The sequence below is a fragment of the Scyliorhinus torazame genome, chromosome 2 (assembly GCF_047496885.1).
Source record: "Scyliorhinus torazame isolate Kashiwa2021f chromosome 2, sScyTor2.1, whole genome shotgun sequence".
Lineage (NCBI taxonomy): Eukaryota > Metazoa > Chordata > Chondrichthyes > Carcharhiniformes > Scyliorhinidae > Scyliorhinus > Scyliorhinus torazame.
Window position 1 is genome coordinate 218,515,837 of NC_092708.1, and position 24,525 is coordinate 218,540,361.

The 24,525-nt window shown below is 47.1% G+C and overlaps 1 protein-coding gene across 1 annotated transcript in view; it reads left to right on the forward strand.

Annotated features, from left to right (window-relative positions):
• mcm3ap (minichromosome maintenance complex component 3 associated protein) overlaps positions 1 to 24,525 on the forward strand; it is a 128,107-nt gene that overhangs the window by 7,542 nt on the left and 96,040 nt on the right. Inside the window, exons 2-8 of the mRNA XM_072483959.1 lie at positions 261 to 484; positions 1,915 to 1,996; positions 3,372 to 3,513; positions 6,489 to 6,694; positions 7,675 to 7,814; positions 10,635 to 10,832; positions 21,541 to 21,809. Of these exons, the coding sequence (XP_072340060.1) occupies positions 261 to 484; positions 1,915 to 1,996; positions 3,372 to 3,513; positions 6,489 to 6,694; positions 7,675 to 7,814; positions 10,635 to 10,832; positions 21,541 to 21,809 (1,261 nt within the window). The remainder of the gene's footprint in view (positions 1 to 260; positions 485 to 1,914; positions 1,997 to 3,371; positions 3,514 to 6,488; positions 6,695 to 7,674; positions 7,815 to 10,634; positions 10,833 to 21,540; positions 21,810 to 24,525) is intronic.

The following is a 24,525-nucleotide window of genomic DNA, read 5'->3' on the forward strand; positions in this document are numbered from 1 at the left end:
AATCCCACCTCTCTTGTGCCCCGTTTCTTGACCACCTGACCTGATGGATCCAGTCATATTTTGTTTTCACAAGGGGTTTGTTACTCTGCTCTGATCTTTGCATGTAAGAAAATTAATCATGATAATTTCCCATGAGATATGAATGGAAAATGCAGCAAATGTATAGCAGCTACTTTTAGATTCATTTTCAGGTCTGCTGGGTTGTGTTGCATTGTTCTGGATTAGTTACCGATTCTCTTGGTTTTCCTTCGTTCTCCCAGATTTTGTCAGCAGGTCTTCCTCTCGGAGGCTACGTCGGGGTGACAGCACAGATAGTCTGTCCAGTGTTCCTTTGTCAGAACTCACTGCCATTCAATGCAAAAACATCCCAGTGGACCTTAACACGAAGGAGATAATCAAGAAGCACTTTTCGCAGTTTGGCAAGGTGCAGCGGGTGTATTGCCAAACAAATAAGAGACTGGCAGTGGTTCACTTCTACGATCATGTGAGTACCTGATTTGGAGGAATTCTGATTCCAGGCTGCTTTAAGTGTAATCCATCCCAACCAAAAAGCTCCCTTATCCCCTGGTACTGGAGCCAGTGCCCCATGAATCAAAATTCCTTTATTTGCCAGCAGTCTTGGAACTATGCATTGCGTTCTCTAATGCAAACGTAAACTACTGCAGATGCTGAAAATCTGAAATGAAAACAGGAAATGCTCGATTATACTCCAGCAGGTCTGGCACCACCTGATGAAGGGCCATTCGACCTGAAACATTAACTCTCTGTCTCTCTGCAGATACTTCCAGACCTGCTGAGTATTTTCAGCTTTTGTTTTAGTTTTCTGATCTTTTTGACCTTGTATCAATTTGTGCATCGCCCAGGTAATATCCAGGCATTATCTTTAAGGGTCTGCTTCTTAATTTAGAACCCAGCTCCTCAAACTCCGTGTCAGTTTTGCTGCTCTTTCAGCCCCTGTCTTGTTGATGCTTGTTTCAGTGTGACAGTGCAACACGAGACACAAAACCCAAAACAGAATAAAGACTCGTTGATTGGGTATGAAAATATTAAGAGGATATAGTTTGCTGTATTTCCTCTGTTTGAAAACGTTTTTTCAAGTGAATGTAGAGGAACAGTTTCCTCTGGCAGGAGGCCCTGTGACCAAAGGGGACAACTTCATTATAATTGGAAAAAGACCAGAGAGATATGATTTTTAAAATAATCTTTAATGTCACAAATAGGCTTAAATTAACACTGCAATGAAGTTATTGTGAGAAGCCCTTAGTCACCTCATTCCGGCACCTGTTCGGGTACATAGAAGTCACTGTGATCTGGAATGCAGTGCCTGAAAAGATGGTGGAAGCAAATTCACTGGCAACTTTCAAAAGGAAATCTGATGAATACTCTAAAATGAAAACTTTGCAGGATAATGGTAAAAGAGCAGGTGGGTGGAAAGAATTTGGATTACCCTGGCAAAGAGCTTGCACACGCACGATGGGCTGAATTGTTGCCTTCTGTGCTCCAAATCCTTTTGGTTCATGCTTTCTACTGGGGCATAAGACTAAGAACATGGTGTTGCTTGGTTAGTTTTTCTATTTCCAAATTTATAAGCATGCTCTCCAGCCTCCTAAACTGCTCCCCAGTTCTAATATGCTGACTTTGCGCAGGCGCATATTGTTTAGACTCGCACAGTTGTTTTGACAGCAGAGGACAGTGAGCGTCGCTGGTTATTTTATTTTTTGAGGAATCCTAGCTGGAACCAAGCCCTGCCCCCATTTGACAGCCTACACGTTCTTTAGGGAGGGGAAAGGAGATTATGAAATCCCGATAGCTGCAGGATAGACCAGCCCTGCAATCGAGATTCTATTAGTTTGTGTATTTGCACTTATGATAGTGAATGTGGAGAGTGTTACAATAAATCTGTTACTTTTAAAGGCATCTGCATCCAATGCCAAGAAGAAAGGAAAATCTCTACGCAAGCAACAGATTGAAATATTTTGGCAACGGAAAAAAAGCAGTGAGTTACAAGAGCAGCTTTTGTTTTATTCTCTATCCCTGTGTCCTTGCAGTTTTCACCCTCCTCTGACAAGCCAATTTTATACAGTCCTGTGTTTATGTCACAAAGCAGCTTTGTACAGCTCACAGTAATAGTAAATTTGTAGCATCTGAAGTTTAGGAAACCAAAGCAGGAGTCGGCCATACGACTGTTCGAGCCTGCTTCACCATACAATACGACCATGGCTGACCTGTTTCTAGCATCGACTCCCATTTTTTGCTTGTTCCCAAATCTTGACTCTATGTTCAAGAATCTATCTACCTGTGCCTTAGATATGCTCAATTAGTCACCTTCCACAGTTCATTGAGATAAAGAATTACAAAGATTCATTACTCTTGGAGAAGAAATTTCTCCTCATCGCTGTCTTAAAGGGCAGCCTCCTGATTCTAAAGTTATGTCCCTTAGGTCTAGATGCCCTCATCAGGGGAAACACCTTGTTGGCATCTGTGGTGTCAAGCGGACCTCAGAATCTTACGTAGGTGTGTCATCGCCAGTGTCTTGTACGGCTGCAGCTAGACCTTATATTTACATAGAAAATAGGAACCGGAGTCGGCCATTTGGCCCTTTTAACCTGCGCCATTCATTATAATCATGGCTGATCATCCAACTCAGTAACGTGTTTCTGCTTTTCCCGCATAACCTTTGATCCTATTAGCCCCAAGAGCTATATCTAACTCCTTCATGAAAACATACAATGTTTTGGCCTCGACTGCTTTCTGTGATGGAGAATTCCACAGGCTCTCTACTGTCAGGCTGAAGAAATTTCTCCCTATGCCGACCTAAATAGTCTACCCTGTTTCCTCAGACTGTGACTCCCCTGGTTCTGTATTCACCCGTCATCGGGAACATTCTTCCTGCATCACATGGTTTGTGTGCTGATTGGAACAAACTCAATATGATAGGTTTTCTTGAGTTAGACATGTATGGGGTTAGTTTTTATAGCTTTTATTTTACGAAAACACCCATCTAGATGAAGCTATAAAATCTTTTAAAAGGCAAACGCACTGTTTCAATGCATGCACGCATACGCATGCATGCAAAAATGCAAGTTACAGAAGAGAGGAAGTTAATTTTTGACCAAATTAAGATTAAACGATAAAAGAGAAAAATGTAGAGTTCACATTTCTCTTACCTCAGCCCGAAATAGTCTACCCCGTATTTTTCTGTGATCAGGTTGGATATTCGACGAGAGGAGTACAGTAGAACTGCAGTCTAGCCAGATGCTTGGTTGCCACTGGCCTGTTGGATGGGAAACCTGGGTAATAACTGATGCCTTGTGTCAATTTATTATGAAGTAATAACTTTGTTCTTTTTCCCTCCTTTTCTGCACCTCTAGGTCCAGGGAAGAAGTCTTCTCGGGAAGAAGTAGATGTACCAAAAGGAGATGAAGAGAAACGCAGCAAGGATAAAGCTGATGTGGAGCAGTCATCTCTGCGCAATCCAACTGCAAGGTCTTCTGCAGGAAATGCAGCAAACAAGTAATGTCATTTTTGACACATTTTGAGAATCTCTCGTGGTGTTACTTGTAGAGCTTCTGAGGAAAGTGAATTTCACTCCGGGTCCATCAATGATGCTGGGAATACAGCTATGGAGATCTGGAACCCATGCAGTTTCATGTTGGGGTAGTTGCACAGCTGCAGGCCTATCTGTTTGACACATGAGCGTATGGTGAGAAAAATCTTATTCAGTTACCATTTCGAGATATGATGGAAGGGTGATCCAAAATAAGGACTGCAGATAGCAAATTTAATATGTAAGCCACTTTTTAATACTTGTTAGCAATTTTTCCCCCTAACCCCTAACTTCCCACCCTAATCCATTGACTCGTTTCTCGGTTAGGGTTCCATAAATGCTAGTCACACTACAGCATCTAGTTGCTGTTCATTCTGTGTAAAGCAAGATGATGAATTTTAACAAGGCGTTTGGTTGACATCACATCATGATGGAGTCTGAGCTGGTCCTCACCCATGCTCCTCTTATGCACTTTCAACTTGGTACAGGTTTGGAGCAAGAGGTCGAGATGATCTTCTTCCTGTTAAGTAATGGGTTAAGAGACATTGCAATTAGTTGTCTCATTTATGTTAAGTATCCATTAATTGACACTGATATGTAAAGGGGCTTCAGGTGGCCTCTGTCAGGTGATGGATGGTTAGAGTTTTGTGCAAAGACTGTTGGAGTGAAATACATGTGTGTTTGTGAAAAAGGAACAGAACTTTAGACTCTTCATATCACAGCAACTAAAACGTCTTAACACTTCCTGTCTGGTGCAAGTGTACTAGTGCCAATTTTCAGGTTTCAGCAGCCACCTTGGTTGCAGGCGGCTAACCTGACACGAGACTTAGGATAATATCTGCCCACGGGTGTGTTAATTCTCCCCATTGAGATTAATATAAAGTTCCGAAAGGAACAGAAAGTCAACTTCTACCATTCAATAATTTGGCTTCAACTATTGCCATTTGTATAAAACCTTTTAATGTGGAAAATGTCCCAAGATACTTCACAGAGGTGTATTAAAAAAAGTTAGAATTGGAGGAACCAAATATTTGGGGGAGGTGTGGGTTTTGGGGCTGTGGGAGGTTTTGGGGATCGGTAATGATGAGACCATGAGGGACTTAAATAAGAGGGTACATAAAAGATTGAGGTCTTCAGAGACTGGGTGCCAGTGTAAGTCAGCAAACATAGTATGATGGATGAGTGCGACTTGATGTGGAATTAAATAGAGGTAATGGAGTTTTTGATGAGCTGAGGTTTGTGTAAGATGTGAGGCTGACCAGGAGAAACACTGATATTGTTTTCCCTGGCTTGGGAATCGAGAACATGGGGGCGCAGTCTCAGCAAGAGAGCGATTATTTATGACTCGCGTAAAGAAAAATGTCTTCACTCAAAGGATTTTGAATCTTTGGAATTCTGAAGGTTGTGGCTGGTACCTGTTGGACTTTAACCTGGTGTTGTAAGACTTCTTATTGTGCTCACCCCAGTCCAACATCGGCATCTCCACATCATGGCTACATTTATGACTGAGGTCGACAGATGTTTTGTGTCTCATAATCAGGAATGATAACAAAGGATATGGGAAGCTGGTGGGAAATCACAGTTACGTTGAAGTCCAACCATGATTGTATTCAACGACCGAGTGGGCCTGACAGACCATGTGCTCAACTCCTGCTTGTCCTTGGGTCTAGAGCAAGGGTTCCCAAACAGGGCTCCGTAGACTCCCGTGGGCCCATGAAGGATCTCCAGGGAGGCTGCAAAGCTGGTCGGTGGGGTTCGGGCCTCGGGGAAAGGGGCCGCTGGAGTTTGAGGAAAGGGGACGGTGGGATTCGGGGAAAGGGGCCGGTGGACTTCGGGGAAAGGGGCCGGTGGGCCTCGGGGATAGGGGCCGGTGGGCCTCGGGGATAGGGGCCGGTGGGCCTCGGGCCAAGGGGCCGGTGGGGTTCGGGGAAAGGGGCTGGTGGGGTTTGGGGAAGGGGGCCGGTGGGGTTTGGGGAAGGGGGCCGGTGGGGTTCGGGCCAAGGGGCCGGTGGGGTTCGGGCCAAGGGGCCGGTGCGGTTCGGGCCAAGGGGCCGGTGCGGTTCGGGCCAAGGGGCCGGTGCGGTTCGGGCCAAGGGGCCGGTGCGGTTCGGGCCAAGGGGCCGGTGGGGTTCTGGCACTGGGGGAAATGGGGCGGCGGGGTTCAGGGAAAGGGGCCGGTCGGGTTTGGGGCAAGGGGCCGGTGGGCCTCGGGGAAAGGGGCCGGTGGGGCTCTGGCACCGGGGGAAATGGGGTGATGGGATTCGGGCCTCGCGGAAAGATCTGGTGGGGTTCTGGCCTCGTGGAAAGTGGCCGGTGGGGTTCTGACTGCGGCGAAAGGGGCCGGTGGGGTTTGGGTCTTTCTTTGGGGGAGGGGGGGGAATGGGCCGGTGGGGTTCGGGTCTCAGGGGAAAGGGTCCGGTGGGGTTCGGGGAAAGGGTACATAGATGCTGTCTATGCTTTCTGTGTTTAGTTCAGATTTCCAGCACCTGTAGTATCCATTTACCTCTTGTGTTAAAGGCCAGTGTGAATTATGGTTCACTCCTGTTGGGTACAAGAAACAATCTAAATGTTTTTCTCTGCCTTATTGTCATCATTCCTTGTGTTTAGTAAAATTTTAATTTCAGTTCGCAAAATACGTTGACTCTATTTAAGATTAGCTTTAATGGAGTGGACTCTGGGCGAGTTTACCGTTCCATTTTGGGGTAATAGGCTGACGTTTGGTGAAATCTAGGTAGTGATGGATTCTGGCTAACACTCGGTGAATTTGTTGGTCCTGGATGGTTATATATCCTGTGACACTTTAATTGATGCTCGCAATCTATATGATCCAGCATATTCTGTTGTGAACAAAGTGAATGTGAGGGGTTAACAGAGGGGAGAAATGGGATAAAATTTGTACAAAAATAAACAGAATCGGATGTTAATTTGATTTGCTCTGCAGGTCACCAGTTAAGAAACCGTCTTCTTCAAAGACTCTCCAACTTGAAAATGAATCCCAGGATTCACAAGGGATGGAAGATCAAATTTCAATTTCTGAGCGTGTCGTGACACTGCCTTCTTCCCTCAGTCATCTGCCTGGCATTGTTGCCATTACTCCCGAGGAGAAATACAGGGTACTTGCCCAGCGGGACAAACTAATGAGACAAGGTAATTATGCATTATTTCTTGGTGAAATTCATTATTTTTAAGATACTAATTGATCGCCAATTACATTGCTATAGATTTACATCAATGTTTTGACCAAGAGCTAGATTTTCTGCTGTTGACAGTGAATCGTTTTGTCATCTTTTGTGCTTTTCCCATTCTTTAATTTCCCCTCTCTCCTCCCTGCTCTGCTGTTTTCTGTTCCCCTCCCATATCCTTTTGCATTGTCTCGGTAGCTCAATTTGTCTCTCAATATTTGCACTCTCCCTTATTCTCTCTTTCTCTTTTGTCTTTTTACCTTTTTTAATCCTTTTGCATTTCACCTATTCCTTACGTCTCTGACTAGTCTCTTTTTCTGTATCTTTCATATGCATTCTTTTTCTTACCTTGATGGTAGAATTGGGATCCCAATAGCTGTGAAAGTGACAATACCTTTTTTTGTGTGAGAAGGAAGAAATGCTTCCTGGGTGGAGAAGAGATTGCATTGGGGCCTCGAGCTGGGTGAGAACGAAGGCTGGTTGTATTGGTAGCTGGAGTGAAGAGTGCAGTTCTTCTGTACCCCCGGCCTGATTGGCAGTGAAGCATTTAGAAGCTATTGCAACAAATGCCAACGAGCAAAGATTTAGTCTAGGTCTGGCTTTTTAATTGATTCATTGTTATTCAAGCCTGGTTTATGGGAAATTAAGTGAAGAACTTTCAAAGAACGTTTCCATGTCTTTGTCAGACTGAAGAAACGTTTTGCTGGCATTATTCTCCAAATAGAATGAAGTATCATCATGATGGAAATATTTAAGTGTTGCTGCACGTGAAGAATGCATCTGAGGGGTAAATGAAGGAGTTGAAGCGTGTTCATTGAATTTAAATTGATAACCTGAGCTAGTGATTAACATCTGAGAGTTATTTCCTAGTGTCTGTGTTGAGCATGATTCATATGCACATAGCAAAGATATCGTTTTTATCTGATTCTCCTCTTGTGCCCATAGCTCGAGTGAAAAGAACTGAGCTGGAGAAGGCTAAAGCTGTGGTGGGGACCTGTCTGGATATGTGTCCGGAGAAGGAGCGTTACATGAGAGAGACAAGATACCAACTTAGCTTTTTTGAAACAATACCTGGCACTGATAAGGTCAGTTCAAATTCTCCATTTACGTAATGCATGAGGGTGATCAATCTGAAGTTGGTTTATGATGCAAGCTGTGGGGCGGCACAGTGGCTTTGTTAACACTGCTGCCTACAGTGCTGAGGACCCGGGTTCAATCCCAATCCCGGTCACTGTCTGTGTGGGTGTCACCCCAACAACCCAAAGATGTGCAAGGTAGGTGGATTGGCCGTACTAAATTGCCCCTTAATTGGAAAAAAATAATTGGGTACTCTAAACTTAAAAAAATGATGCAAGCTGTATTCGTATGGCCAGTATTGGTTTCCATTTTTACAAATCTGATCCCAACTGGCTAATTTGTGTGTTTTACGGTAAACAGCATGGAATGAATGGGACTTTCCTAGCGCCTTTCTTCACTGGTGTTGAGAATAACAGAAATATTGATTGTTTCACAGTTCCTGTTTTTCCTTTATTAAGACGAAAATCAGATATTCAGTCATAGGAACAACTGCCATGCGGGCTGCAGCATGCAAAAGATCAAATGAACTGCAGCCATTGCCCTTATGATATTTTATTCCAGGTGTGTCTTGTTATTGAAGATTGGATTTAAATCAAGTTTCTGAAGTCTGCTGAAGTTGGACTGCTATTGATTTCTCTTGTAGTGTGATAATAGTAACCATTAGCCTTTGCCTCTGAAGCAGATCTATTTAGCTGTCGTGACCAGTAAACTGTTGGATTAAGATTTATCTTGAAGCAATAGCTAATTTTTGTCACTCCTGTAAATCAGATATGCAAGTGCACAGTGATTCAAACTGTAAAGGCCCTTCCTGTTGATCCCCTTATTTTCTATTACTTTGCCGTTATCCTTTTTGATCCATAGATCTTTAGTGGAAACATAGCTTTAAGTTGAGCTGGGGAGGTGAGGAACTCAAAAGCTTCAAAATAGTATACTGTGCTATGAAGATTTAGATTTTAAACAGAAGAACTCCGACTTTATGGCACCTGAGTGATTGGAGGGATTTGGTTTGATTGGTTCCTGCCAGGTGGGGTCTTTTTCACAGAATCCAACAGAATGCTCCTTGACGCTAGAGAGGAGATAGCTCGTTCTCTCTGTATCCGTCCCTTTCTCAAAGTCCATCTGAAACAGACGTTTATCCTTTTACCTTTAGTATTATTTTTATACCCCTCTTTCCCCTCTGTGTTTGTCTATCTTGTGTGTGTGTGTGTGTGTGTTTAGAGAGAGGTTGGTGCCAATTAAACAGGTGGGTTAGAAATCAGATAATAGTTAACCAGTTGTATTTGCAGCCTATTTAATTTGAGATATTGTTATTAGTAAAAGTTAGTTGTGTTAAAATTTACAAACATGATGACTGGTTATTGGACAGCCAAAGACCGTGGATATTTTAAAAATTAAGAGCTAATTTCAACTGTGTTACGACTCCGGATCAACTGGGACTGGAATTGACCGTGTACTGATCCAGGGTGTCGTAACAATACTTCAGAGAACTTTAATTAATTGGTAAGCAGTACAGAAAACCAGTTGATTCTGCAGAAGAAATCATCTGGGTATACATCATTCCTTTTAATTGGTATTTTCATGGAAGTAGGAGGTAGACCGGTACAAAATTAATTACAGACTTGTGATTAACTGTATAATGTAGAAACATGTGGATTGTCAGGTAGAGCGGAGAAGAAAAATGTATAAAAGGTAGGGATTTATACATAGGATTAAATAAGACCTTAAAAACCTTTAATATAAAGGAGTGGCATGGTGGCGCAGTGGTTAGCAGTGCTGCATCACAGCACTGAGGACCCTGGTTCGATCCCGACCCCAGGTCACTGTTTGTGTGGAGTTTGCACATTCTCCTCATGTTTGTGTGGGTCTCGCCCCCATAACCCAAAGATGTGCAGGCTCGGTGGATTGGCCATGCTAAATTGCCCCTTAATTGGGGGGAAAAATTATGTACTCCAAATTTATTTTTTTTAAATCCTGTCATTAGCTTGGAGTTGGGAACCGTTTGAATCTAGTGTATGTTTGTGTACTATTCTATGTTTTGTATGTTTGACAAATCAATGATGATCAATGTTTAAGCATCTTAGTGATTGTCCCCTTCCTGCCTTTTCCCAGCAATCCTGCAAGTTTTTCCTTTTCAGATATGGAGCGATTTCCTTTTGGAAGCCATGATTGAATCTGCTTCCACCACACTCAGGCTGTGCATTTCAAATCTGAATCACTGTGTTGAAAGGTTTTTCTCATGTCACCATTCCTTCTTTTGTCAATTATTTTAATTCTGTGTCTTCTAATTCTTAATATTTTCACCTATGGTAACAGGTTCTCCCTTTCTACTTTGTCTAGATCTCTTATGATTTTGAAAACCTGCATGTCTCCTCTTCTCCAGGGAGAACAGTCCTAGCTTCTCCAGTCAATCTGAGTAACTGAAATTCCTATTCACTGTGCCCAATCTTTTCTGCACCCTCCCTAATGCCTTCACATCCTTCCTAAAATGTGGTACCCAGAACTGGATCCTGTACTTCATTTGGGGATGAACCTTGCCCAAAAGCAAGGAGGTTTTATTTTGAACTTGGAAGAAATCACTGCCTCAGTCACTGTGCCCTGGCCCTTTCATTGGCTAGGAGCGATACAAAGACCTGCACAAAGTCATGGCTCTTTCTATGTCCCAGATATTTTTGCTGTAGTCCTTTTGTTAAAATACACTGCCGAATTAGACTGCCCTAACTCTGTGTCTTGTAAGCCCTCAAACGCTCAATCTTGCTGATGTTCCAATGACTCCGTATTGAGAATTGTATCGCAAACTGGCACCAATGGATATATTTCCCACACCACAGGTTAACCATGAAGCTACGATCAAAGAATATAGCAGGTCATCGGCAGATCAGGAAGAACCTTTACCCCATGAACTTCGACCTGCTGCTGTCCTGAAAATGACCATGGATTATCTAGTGACTAACATCATGGATCTGGGTGAAGGAAATTACCGGGATTGGTATGATTTTGTGTGGAACAGAACCCGTGGAGTGCGAAAGGTGAATTAATAATACCCAATGAATATTTTATCAATGTGTTGTCATATCTTTAACATCCTTGCAGATTGAGCTGGGATATGGTGGCGTAGTGGTAATGTCACTGGACTAATAAGGTTCTGGGGATATGGGTTCAAATCCCACCTTGGCAGCTGGTGGAATTTAAACTCAATTTTTAAAAAATATATATATTTTATTCAAAATTTTTGGCCAACCATGACAGTACGTTGTGTATCCTTTACACAGTAATATAACAATATAAATAACAATGGCCAGTTTTAAGCAAGAAATAAATAATATATAAACAACATCGAAATTAAAAAAACAAAACTAAATGGCAACTGCCTTGTCTCAAATAAATACTCTCCAAAAATACAATTTAGCAGTCCAGTATACAATTACCTATAACAACAACCTATACATATTATACATATACACTAACATCCCTGAGAGTGTGAGGTATTCGACGAACGGTTGCCACCGCCTGGTGAACCCTTGAGCCGATCCCCTTAGGATGTACTTAATCCGTTCCAACTTTATAAACCCTGCCATGTCATTTATCCAGGTCTCCACACCCGGGGGCTTGGCTTCCTTCCACATCAACAGTATCCTGCGCCGGGCAACTAGGGACGCAAAGGCCAAAACATCAGCCTCTTTCGCCTCCTGCACTCCCGGCTCCTCTGCAACCCCGAATATAGCCAACCCCCAGCTTGGTTCGACCTGGACCCCCACCACCTTCGAAAGCACCTTTGTCACCCCCACCCAAAACCCCTGTAGTGCCGGACATGACCAGAACATGTGGGTGTGATTCGCTGGGCTTCTCGAGCATCTCGCACACCTATCCTCTACTCCAAAAAATTTACTGAGCCGTGCTCCAGTCATATGCGCCCTGTGTAACACCTTAAATTGTATCAATGTAACACCTTAGCCTGGCACACGAGGACGATGAGTTTACCCTACTTAGGGCATCAGCCCACAGCCCCTTCTCAATCTCCTCCCCCAGCTCCTCTTCCCATTTCCCTTTCAGCTCATCTACCATAATCTCCCCCTCGTCCCTCATTTCCCTATATATGTCTGATACCTTACCGTCCCCCACCCATGTCTTTCAGATCACTCTGTCCTGCACCTCCTCCGTCGGGAGCTGCGGGAATTCCCTCACCTGTTGCCTCGCAAAAGCCCTCAGTTGCATATACCGGAATGCATTCCCTTGGGGCAGCCCATATTTTTCGGTCAGCGCTCCCAGACTTGCAAACGTCCCATCTACAAACAGATCTCTCAATTGTGTTACTCCTGCTCTTTGCCATGTTCCAAATCCCCCATCCATTCTCCCCGGAGCAAACCTGTGGTTATTTCTTATCGGGGACCACACCGAGGCTCCCGTCTTACCCCTATGCCGTCTCCACTGCCCCCAGATTTTCAGAGTAGCCACCACCACCGGGCTTGTGGTGTATTTCTTCGGTGAGAACGGCAACGGCGCCGTCACCATAGCTTGTAGGCTAGTCCCCCTGCAGGACGCCCTCTCCAATCTCTTCCACGCCGCTCCCTCCTCTTCTCCCATCCACTTACATACCATTGAGATATTGGCGGCCCAGTAGTACTCACTTAGGCTCGGTAGTGCCAGCCCCCCCCCTATCCCTACTACGCTGCAGAAATCCCCTCCTCACTCTCGGGGTCTTCCCGGCCCACACAAAACTCATGATATTCTTCTCAATCCTTTTGAAAAAAGCCTTCGTGATCACCACCGGGAGGCACTGAAACACAAAAAGGAACCTCGGGAGGACCACCATTTTAATCGCCTGCACCCTCCCTGCCAGTGACAGGGATACCATGTCCCATCTCTTGAAGTCCTCCTCCATCTGTTCCACCAACCGCGTCAAATTTAACTGATGCAATGTACCCCAATTCTTGGCTATCTGGATCCCCAAGTAGCGAAAGTCCCTTGTTGCCTTCCTCAGCGGTAAGTCCTCTATTTCTCTGCTCTGCTCCCCTGGATGCACCACAAACAACTCACTTTTCCCCATGTTCAGTTTATATCCTGAAAATTCTCCAAACTCCCCAAGTATCCGCATTATCTCTGGCATCCCCTCCGCCGGGTCCGCCACATACAACAACAAATCGTCCGCATACAGAGATACCCGGTGTTCTTCTCCTCCCCTGAGTACTCCCCTCCACTTCCTGGAACCCCTCAGTGCTATTGCCAGGGGCTCAATCGCCAGTGCAAACAATAATGGGGACAGAGGACATCCCTGCCTCGTCCCTCTATGGAGCCGAAAATATGCAGACCCCCGTCCATTCGTGTCCGCGCTCGCCATCGGGGCCCTATACAGCAGCTGGACCCATCTAATATACTCCTCTCCAAAGCCAAATCTCCTCAACACCTCCCACAAATAATCCCACTCCACTCTATCAAATGCTTTCTCGGCATCCATCGCCACCACTATCTCCGCTTCCCCCTCTGGTGGGGGCATCATCATTAACCCTAGCAGCCTCCGTATATTCGTATTCAGCTGTCTCCTCTTCACAAACCCAGTTTGGTCCTCGTGGACCACCCTCGGGACACAATCCTCTATCCTCATTGCCATTATCTTGGCCAGAATCTTAGCGTCTACATTCAGGAGGGAAATAGGCCTATAGGACCCGCATTGCAGCGGGTCTTTTTCTTTCTTTAGGAGAAGCGACATCGTTGCCTCTGACATAGTCGGGGGCATCTGTCCCCTTTCCCTCGCCTCATTAAAGGTTCTCATCAGTAGCGGGGCGAGTAAGTCCACGTATTTACTGTAAAATTCAACTGGGAATCCATCCGGTCCCGGAGCCTTCCCCGCCTGCATGCTCCTAATTCCTTTCACTACTTCCTCCATTTCGATCTGTGCTCCCAGTCCCACCCTCTCCTGCTCCTCCACCTTAGGAAATTCCAGCTGGTCCAGAAAACACATCATTCTCTCCTTCCCATCCGGGGGCTGAGCTTCATATAATCTTTCATAGAATGCCTTGAACACTCCATTCACTCTCTCCGCTCCCCGCTCCATCTCTCCCTCCTCATTCCTCGCTCCCCCTATTTCCCTCGCTGCTCCCCTTTTCCTCAATTGGTGGGCCAGCAACCTGCTCGCCTTCTCCCCATATTCGTATTGTACACCCTGTGCCTTCCTCCACTGTGCCTCTGCAGTACCCATAGTCAGCAAATCAAATTTTACGTGTAGCCTTTGCCTTTCCCTGTACAGTCCCTCCTCCGGTGCCTCCGCATATTGCCTGTCCACCCTCAGAAGTTCCTGCAGCAACCGCTCCCGTTCCCTACTCTCCTGCTTTCCTTTATGTGCCCTGATTGATATCAGCTCCCCTCTAACCACTGCCTTCAGCGCCTCCCAGACCACTCCCACCTGGACCTCCCCATTATCATTGAGTTCCAAGTACTTTTCAATACACCCCCTCACCCTTAGACACACCCCCTCATCCGACATTAGTCCCATGTCCATTCTCCAGGGTGGACGCTGTTCTTTTTCCTCCCCTATCTCCAAGTCCACCCAATGTGGAGCGTGATCCGAAATAGCTATGGCCGTATACTCCGTCCCCCTCACCTTCGGGATCAGCGCCCTTCCCAAAACAAAAAAGTCTATTCGCGAATAAACTTTGTGGACATAGGAGAAAAACGAAAACTCCTTACTCCTAGGTCTACTAAATCTCCATGGGTCTACTCCTCTCATCTGCTCCATAAAGTCTTTAAGCACCTTGGCTGCTGCCGGCCTTCTTCCAGTCCTGGACCTCGATCTGTCCAGCCCTGGTTCCAGCACCGTGTTAAAATCTCCACCCATTACCAACTTCCCCACCTCTAGGTCCGGGATACGTCCTAACATGCGCCTCATAAAGTTGGCATCATCCCAGTTCGGGGCATATACGTTCACTAAGACCACCGCCTCCCCCTGTAATTTGCCACTCACCATCACGTATCTGCCCCCACTATCCGCCACTATGGTCTTTGCCTCAAACATTACCCGCTTCCCCACTAATATAGCCACCCCCCTGTTTTTCGCATCTAGCCCCGAATGAAACACCTGCCCCACCCATCCTTTGCGTAGTCTAACCTGGTCTATCAGTTTCAAATGCGTCTCCTGTAACATAACCACATCTGCCTTCAGTTTATTTAGGTGTGCGAGTACCCGTGCCCTCTTTATCGGCCCGTTCAGCCCTCTCACATTCCACGTGATCAGCTGGGTTGGGGGGCTCTTTACCCCCCCCCCCCCCCCCCTTGTCGATTAGCCATCCCCTTTTACCCAGCTCCTCACCCGGTTCCCACGCAGCTGTGTCCCCCCCAGGCGGTGCCCTCCCGCCCCGCCCACCCCACCCCATACCAGCTCCCCCTTCTCCCCAGCAGCAGCAACCCAGTAAATCCCCCCCTCCCACCCCCCCCACCCCCCCGCTAGATCCCCCACTAGCGTAGTTACACCCCCCATGTTGCTCCCAGAAGTCAGCAAACTCTGGCCGACCTCGGCTTCCCCCCGTGACCTCGGCTCGCACCGTGCGACGCCCCCTCCTTCCTGCTTCCCTATTCCCGCCATAATTATCATAGCGCGGGAACAAAGCCCGCGCTTCCCTTTTGGCCCCGCCCCCAATGGCCAACGCCCCCAACTCCTCCACCTCCCTTCCTCCCTCCCCCACAACCTGTGGAAGAGAGAAAAGTTACCGGGTCGCAGGATTAACAACATAAAAATCATCTTTTCCCCCCTCTTCGCCCCCCATATTCGCCCCACCACTTTGTCTCGAACGTTCTTTTTTAATAACCCATTCATTCCAATTTCTCTTCAACAATAAATGTCCACGCCTCATCTGCCGTTTCAAAGCAGTGGTGCTTCCCTTGATATGTGACCCACAGTCTTGCCGGCTGCAGCATTCCAAATTTAATCTTTTTATGAAGCACCACCTTGGCCCGATTAAAGCTCGCCCTCCTCCTCGCCACCTCCGCACTCCAGTCTTGATATACGCGGATCACCGCGTTCTCCCATCTACTGCTCCGAGTTTTCTTTGCCCATCTTAGGACCGTCTCTCTGTCCTTAAAACGGAGGAATCTCACCACTATGGCTCGAGGAATTTCTCCAGCCCTCGGTCTTCGCGCCATAACTCGATAGGCTCCCTCCACCTCCAGCGGACCCGTCGGGGCCTCCGATCCCATCAACGAGTGCAGCGTCGTGCTCACATATGCTCCGACGTCCGCCCCTTCTGTACCTTCAGGAAGACCAAGAATCCTTAAATTCTTCCTCCTCGCATTATTCTCCAGCACCTCCAGCCTTTCCACACATCGTTTATGGTGTGCCTCGTGCATCTCCGTCTTCACCACCAGGCCCTGTATGTCGTCCTCATTCTCGGCAGCCTTTGCCTTCACGACCCGAAGCTCCCGCTCCTGGGTCTTTTGCTCATCTTTTAGCCCTTCAATCGCCTGTAATATCGGGGCCAACAGCTCCTTCTTCATCTCCTTTTTAAGCTCTTCCACGCAGCGTTTCAAAAACCCGTGTTGTTCAGGGCCCCATATTAAACTGCCACCTTCCGACGCCATCTTGGTTTTTGCTTGCCTTCCTTGCCGCTGCTCCAAAGGATCCACCGCAATCCGGCCACTTTCCTCTCCTTTTTCCATCCGTATCCAGGGGGGATTCCCTTCTGGTTTACCGCACAGTGCTTTTAGCCGTTAAAATTGCCGTTGGGGCTCTTATTAAGAGCCCAAAAGTCCGTTCCACCGGGAGCTGCCGAAACGTGCGACTTAGCTGGTCATCGCCGCACCCGGAAGTCAAATTAAACTCAATTAACTATAAAAGTGAAACCGTGACCGTGAAGCTATCGCCAATTGTCATAAAAAACCCATCTGGTTCACTAATGACCTTTAGGGAAGGAAATATGCCATCATTACATGGTCTGGCCTACATATGACTACAAAGCCACATTGGTTGTCTCTTAACTGGTCTCTGAAATGGCTTAGCAAGTCACTCAGTTCAAGGGAATTTAAGGATGGGCAACAAATGCTGGCCTTGCTAGTGAAGCCCACATTCTATGAAAGAATAAATGTAAAAACTGATCATTCGGAAAGTTCACGTGAGTGACGGGGATGTGTGGGTGGCACTCCTATCTAAGCTTACCAGTGCCAAGAGGAGTTACCACAGATCACTGCAACTCACTGATGCAACGTTTGGTATTTCGGAATTGAATAATGGATGTGTTGGTTTGAGGTCCTTGAGACTTTTTTTGGGAAATATCTTTCTTATAATTTTTAACAGTTTTAATACAAAACATACAAAAACACAATAACAATTGAACAGTAAGGGCTCCTCCCCACCCCCTTCCCTTACAACAGTAAAACTTGGTTACTAAGTCCCCCCCCCCCAACGGCTGACAGTGACCAACTCTTTAAAGTACAATATAAATGACCACCATCTACAGTAAAGCCCTTACACTGACCCTCTCACAGTAAATTTAACCTTCTCATGGTGTAAAATCTTCATCAAGTCACCCATCCATTCCGAAGCTTGACTGTGTAGTCGGCCTCCAGCCCAGGAGGATCTGCCACCTTGCCACCAGTGAGGCAAAGACCAGGACGTCTGCCCCCGTCCGGAATTCCAGCACAACCAAAACCTGAAATTTTGCCACCAATGGACAAGGCACCAACCCAATGTTCAGGACTGCCGACATAGTCTCAAAAAGCGACCTACAGAAGTCCAGCAGCTTTGAACACGACCAGAACATGTGTGCATGATGCACCCGGCCCCCAAACACGTCACACCTATCATCCGCCCCGTCAAAAAACCGACACATTTTAGCCTTTGTGAGGTGTGCCCGGAACACAACTTTCAGTTGGACGAGATTCAGCCTCGCACAGGACAAGGTTGAGTTCACCTTCCTCGGCACCTCACTCCAAACTTCCACTTTGCCTTGATACCCTCAAGAGAGCACGTTTCCTCCCCCACCATCCACTGGTATATAACTGACGTGTTGGCCACCTCCGAAGCAGAGCATGATAAGATCCTCTTGAGCAAGGCTGCTTCACCGGAAATGCTGATAAGTACTTTTTGATCCAGCAGCGCACTTGGAGACACCCTGAACCCATCAGCTCTGTAAGCCCATATTTTTCTTCACTTTCTCTAAACCTTCCATTCCCTAAATTTCACATCCAACCTAGCAGGTTTCAATAACTGGTTTGCACAGGTGGAGGTCAGCCTATAGGCAGCCCTCAAATTGAAATGTTGGATGAGTTGCCTCCAAATTTTTAATGTGGCAATTACGACCGATGTAGATAAATATTTCTTCGGTACCACTGGTAACGGAGCTGATACCAGTGCCATTAGGCTTGCTCCCCTCACAGGCTCTGCTTCCACCTCGACCCAAAGCCCATCAGAATCTCCGAACCACTCGAGCACCTTTTCAGCATTAACCGCCCAGTAATAGTATTGAAAGTTTGGCAAGGCCAAGACCCCTAATTGTCTCTCTCTCTGGAGCAACGTCCTCCTGATTCTCGGGCTCTTACCTACCCAACTAAACCCAGTCGGTTAATCTCTCTGAAAAAAGCCTTGGGTAAGAATATCGGAAGGCACTGGAATACAAATTAATATCTCAGCACGATAGTCACCTTAATCGATTGCACTCGGCCTGCCAGGAATAATGGGAAACTGTCTCACCTTAGCCACCAGATTCGCCTAACTCAACCTCCGAGTTTCCCCCAGTCCCTTGCGATCTGGATTCCCAATACCGAAAATGACTTCCAGCTAGCTGGTACGGCACTCCCCTCAGGCCCCCTCTCTGCCTTCGCACCCCAACCACAAAGTATTAATTCTTTCCCATATTTATCTTGTAGTCAGTGAAGGCCCCAAAATACTGCAAGATCCCCATAATGTTGCCCATTGACGCCTCCGGATCCCTCACATAAGTCGTCGGCGTACAGCAAGACCCTGTGTTCCACCGTCCTCTAGCTACTCCTCGCCATGTATTCGAGCAACTCACGTCCATGGATAGTTGCTCTGTTGCGAGTGCAAACAGCAAAGGGGACATCGGATGTGGCAAATGGGGCCGTATACAGCAGCCGCGCCACAAATGGGGAAATCAGTTGATACGTCTCACAGTCGTCTTTGTCTTTTTTCAAGACCAGGGAAATCAAAGCCTGCCTCAGCATCTGGGGCAAAGCACCTCTCTCCAACGAGTCCCTGAACATCCCTAACAAGAGAGGGGCTAATAGATTAATGAATTTTCTACAGAATTCCACCGGGTTCCCTTCGGGTCCTGGGGCTTTCCCAACTGCATCAATTTTAGCTCCTACTTGATCTTATCCAACTCCAGCGGAGCTTCAAGGTCCTCTCGTAACTTCCCCCTCCACCTTGAGGAAACTCCAACTCACCCAGGAATTCCACTATACCTTTCCCATCCCGTGGAGGCTCGGACCTGTGTAGATTTTGGTAAAAGGCCTTAAATACCTCATTTACCTCTTCCTGAACTGAGACCAGCCCCCATCCTGCATCCTAATCTGGGCAATCTCCCTCTCAGCCTCCTGTTTCTTGAGTTGATATGCCAGGAGCATATCCCCATATTTCTCCCCATATTCGTAAATAGCCCCTTTAGCTCGCCTCAGCTGTCGTACCATCCTGCGTGTAGAGATCAGATTTCTTCTCTCTGCTAATAGTTCTGGGGATGGGCTGTCCGCATACTTGCAATCTACCTCTATAATATCGTCGACTAGTTTTTCCGGCTTCCTCCTAGCCTCCAGCTTTACGTGGGCCTTGAAAGATATAATTTCAACCTTCAGCACTTCCCATAGTGTCGAGGTTGAGACCTCCCCATTGTCATTGTTCAAATTATAATCCCGGATAGTCCCCGAGATCCTTGCACAGAACCCCATGTGCGCCAGCAGACCCACATCCAGCTACCACCCCTTCCGATGTACCCTGCCTACCCCCAACTCCAGGTCCATCCAAAGTGGGGCATGATCAGAAATGTCCACCGCCGAGTACTCCGATTTCTTCACCCCTGCCACTGGCGCACAGCTCAAGACAAAATAGTAAATCCTGGAAAATAGATTATGTACTCAGCCATAATCCTTGGACCAGCAATCTACAGCAGACAATTCATGTCTGCTCCCAGAATAAACTGATGGGTGTCTTGACCCGGTATTGTTGCCAGCAGCCGTTTCATGAACATTGTATCATCTCAATTCAGTCGTACACATTCACCTACACCACCTGTACCCCATCTAACATCCCCATTCGTATAACATACCTCCCTCCCGTATCTGCTAATACCTTCTCCGAACAAAGTCGGACCCTTTTATTATTAAGGATTGCCACCCTCCAGGCTCTGCTATCAAATCCCAAGTGGAAAACTTGGCTCACTGAAGCCCTCCGAAGATGTGCCTGATGTCGCTTCTCCTGCCATCATTAATGAGTCCTTGCCCGAGCTCGACGATTGCAGTTTCACCCCACAATTTCAACATTCCCCGATTCCAAGCTGTTTGCTCTGCTGGGCCGTCAAGTCCGATCGGAAAAATTCCTCACAGTATGAGCAGAAAAGACCAAAGTGCCGGAGCCTGTGCGGGAGCCACCCGAAATGCGACCGCTACTTCATGCCGTCGCACCGGAAGTCAGATCTATAAGACTCTTATGGCATCCATGTGTATTCAGATATAGAAGGTTGGGAGAGATCTGAGCCAATCAATAGATAAAAGCACAAATTGACATGCTTTGCATTAACAGCTTCCAGTCAACAGTCCAGTCTAAATAGAAACCACATGGTGCTTGTGGGTTCACTAATATAACAGATCAAAATAGTTTTTGTGTAATCCTGTGGTTACCTGTTTAACCCCCAGGGCTAGTTGATCTGTGAATTAGCTCCAAAAATGACTGACTTGAGACTCGTTGAAGTTTGGCTGTCTTAATCCAGTGTCAGTCAGCATTAGTCCATGACACAGCTATTCCTAAGTCGACACTAAATTTGTCTTCTGGTTTGGAGGGCCACAGAATGACTGGTGTGAGAAATGGAAATTGTCAGGTGGGTAATTTTGGAACCTCTTGGGTGGGTCATGAAGTACATTGTTGGGTACAGGATTGAAGGAACTTTATTTAAAATCTGATGTTGGCATCCCTTGCAATTTCTTATTGAGCAGAAAAGAAAAATGACAGCCTATATAAACAGCATGTGCAATGTTTTATACTTAGCAGAGCAATATCCTATTCAGCTTACTAAATTAGTCAGACTCTGTTTTTATTCAGTGATGGCAGAGTGGGTTTAAAGACATGCAAGAACTTGTGCTGCTTTAACACTTTTGAGACATTCCAACTGGTGAAATGCAATTCCTATTAGATTGGCTATTTGTGATTGTAAATAGCAAATTAATATGATAAGTTACCTATGATTAGTGGTGTTTATTGACAAATAAATTTTGACTAGGTTTGTTCCTTGCTTCTCCTTGGGATCTTGTGTGTCTGCCTCAGTTTTACACATCATCCAAAAAATGGCACCTCGCACACCTCCCTCCTTTTGTAGTTCATTAAACAATCCATCAAGATAATGTGCTCAAGTGTGTTTACAGTGATCGGCCTGTACCTGCCAACATTGCATCCCAGTGTTGTGTAGTGGCAGACCTGTACTTGGGAATACTCTCAAGCTTGTACTCTTTATTACAAAATGCCATACATTACCTGAGTTTAGAGAGCAAGAACTGTATTGTCATTGAGTTTTCCTTCTCTTCTGTCAGGATGTTACTCAGCAGCATCTGTGTAATCAGCTGACAGTAGCGCTTATTGAGAAGTGCACACGATTCCACATCCACTGCAGTCATCATCTCTGCGAGGAGCCAATGTCCTCCTATGATGCCAAGATAAATGATGAAAACCTGACCAAGTGCTTGCAAAGTCTGAAAGAGATGTACCAGGACTTGGCTACCAAGGGTACCTACTGTGAGAATGAGGCAGAGTTCCGGGGCTACCATGTTCTGCTCAATCTCAATGAAGGCGATATTCTCCGGTAAGTTTTCATTCCTCAGAGGTAGACAAGCAGGAGAACAGGTCCAGAAGGCAGAACCTGTGTATCGTTGGCTTGCCTGAGGGTGTGGAAGGCACGAGTGCCCCGAGATATGTCTCAAGTGGGCTGGAGGGGGTTCTGGCAGAAGCCGAGAGCGGGGAAATCGCCACGGGGGGTGACTGTGAGACTCCACAGGTTGTGGAGAAGGAAAAGATCCTGCGATGGGCCAGGGAGAAGCAGAACTGTGAATGAGAGGGGAACAGGATCCAAATTGCAACGGAACTGGGAAAAGGTGTACCAGGTTCAACAAGGCCAAAACGATTTTATACCGAAGGCAGATCCGGTTTGGGGTACTGTATTCGCCAAAACCGTGGGTGACTTTTGAAAGCCGGGCGTACTATTTTGAAATCCCAGAGGAGGCCAATGACTTAATTAGCGAACCATAGACTGGGGGAGAACTGAATGCTGATGGGGGACAGAGGAACTGGAACAAGAGATCGGCAGATGTGGGTATGGGGGGCTTTTTCTCAGGAGGGATGATTTTGCCGTGGCGGTTGTCTGCTAAGACGCAACAAGTTTGTAAGGGGGCAACTGCTCCCTCCCCCCATCATTTGTGGTGTTTTTCTTTTTGGAGGGGGTGACCTGTGGTTTTGGATCTGTCTTTGTGTGGGAGAGGGTGGGGTTCCGGGGAGCCGTTTGCACGGACTAAGGAGGGAAAGATGGGTAGAGGGGTGTAGATAGGAAGAGCCTTCGGGCAGGAGTGGCCATGCTGATGAAGGGAAGTGAAGGGGGGAAGGGCGCCGAGGTTGCCAAGTGGGGGGGGGGGGGGGGGGGGGGGGGTGCGCGTTGTGGCAGTGTTTTGCCACGTAGGGAGAATGCGTGAGGTTATGGATGGAGAAGGGGGCCATCTTGGATAGACCTGGTTCAGGGAGAAATTAAAGGAGGCAGAACTGGAAGGGGAGGCACATGGGAGGAGGAGGGAGGAGTATTGGCGGTTGTTGGACGAGATAGTTGAGGTGGACAGGAAATATTGGAGAGCTCCACAAAGGAGTGGTTAGCGGAGAGAATGAGGTTACTGGGGCAGTTTGACAGGCTGACGACGGGGAAGGCAATGGGGCAGCTACGGAGGGCGAGGGGGGTTCAGTATGAATATGGAGAGAATGTGAGCCATATGCTAGCCCATCAGCTACAGAGCCAGACTGCATTTAGGGAAATTCTGAGGAAGGGGATATGGGGCAGTTTTTGGATGGGTTGGAATTCCCATGGCTGGATGAGGAGAGGAGGCAGCCGCTGGAGGGGTCGCTAGGGCTGAGAGAGGTGATGGATAGCATAAAAGGGATGAAGTCATGGGAAGGACCCAGGGGCTGGCCGGTACCCGGTAGAGTTCTATAAGGAGTTTGCGATGGAGTCGGCACCATATTTACTGGGTATGTTTAGTGAGGAGCTAGATATTGGGGAGCTACCGGAGATGCTGACCCAGGCGTCGATCCAGCTAATCCCAAAGAAGGGGAGTGTGGGTCATATCGACCCATTTCACTGCTAAACACGGGTGTGAATGTGTTGGCCAAGATCTGGGGGTGCAGAGGACCAAATCGGTTTTGTAAAGGACAAGCAGCTTTCCAGTAATATAAGGCGGTTATTAAATGTGATCATGACCCCGCTGAAAGCTCGGGTACCAGATGTAGTGGTCTCTACCGCCGAGAATGCTTTCGACTGGGTGGAGTGGCGGTACCTATTTAAGAATTTGGGAAGGTTTGGGTTTGGGCCGAAGTTTGTGTCGTGGGTGCGTCTGCTGTACGTGGCCCCGGTGGCGAGTGTACGGACAAATAAGATGAGTTCACAGCTTTGGGTTGCACGGGAACAAGGCAGGGGTGACTGCTGTCGCCGCTGCTGTTCACTCTGGCGATAGAGCCCTTGGCGATGGCCCTTAGGGGGTCAGTAGAGTGGCAGGGGATTGTAAGAGGGAGGAGGGAATACCGGGTGTTGCTGTATGCAGACATCTGCTGCTGTTCGTGTCGGACGCATTGTGGAGTACGGGGAGAATTTTGGACAAATGGAGGGGTTTGTGGCTGTCTTGGGTTATAAGCTGAATGGTGGAAAGGATGATGTGTTTCTGGTGAACACGGCGGTTCGGGAAGCCAATCTTGGAGTGTTGCCATTTAGGGTAGCCAGGGACAGGTTTAGGTATTTGGGGTTCCGGTGACGGGGGAGTGGGTGACGGTGCGCAAATGGAACCTGGCAAAATTGTGGAGGAGGTTGGGAAGGACTTTAAGAGATGGATACATTACTCCTGACATTGACGAGGAGGGTCCATTTGGCAAAAATGAACGGTTCAAGGTTCCTGTTTGTATTCCAAACCCTCCCGATCTTCATTCCGAAGGCCTTTTTCCGGAAACTGGATGCAGCGATTTCGGAGTTTATATGGGCGGGGTAGGGACCTGGGGTGAAGAGGACCCTGCTGCAGAGGCAGAAAGCGGTGTTAGCGTTACCAAATCTGTTGCACTTCTACTGGGCGGAGAAGGTGAAGCGGTGGTAGGAAGGAGAAGGGTAAGAGTGGATTAGGATGGAGAAGGATCCTGTAGGGAGCCCAGCCTGAGGGCCATGGTGATGACGGCACTTCCACTGGCCCGCTGGCACCGAGGAGGTACACAGTGAGCCCGGTGGTATGATTAGGATGTAGAACCAGTTGAAGAGGCACTTTAGCATGGAGGCGAGGTTG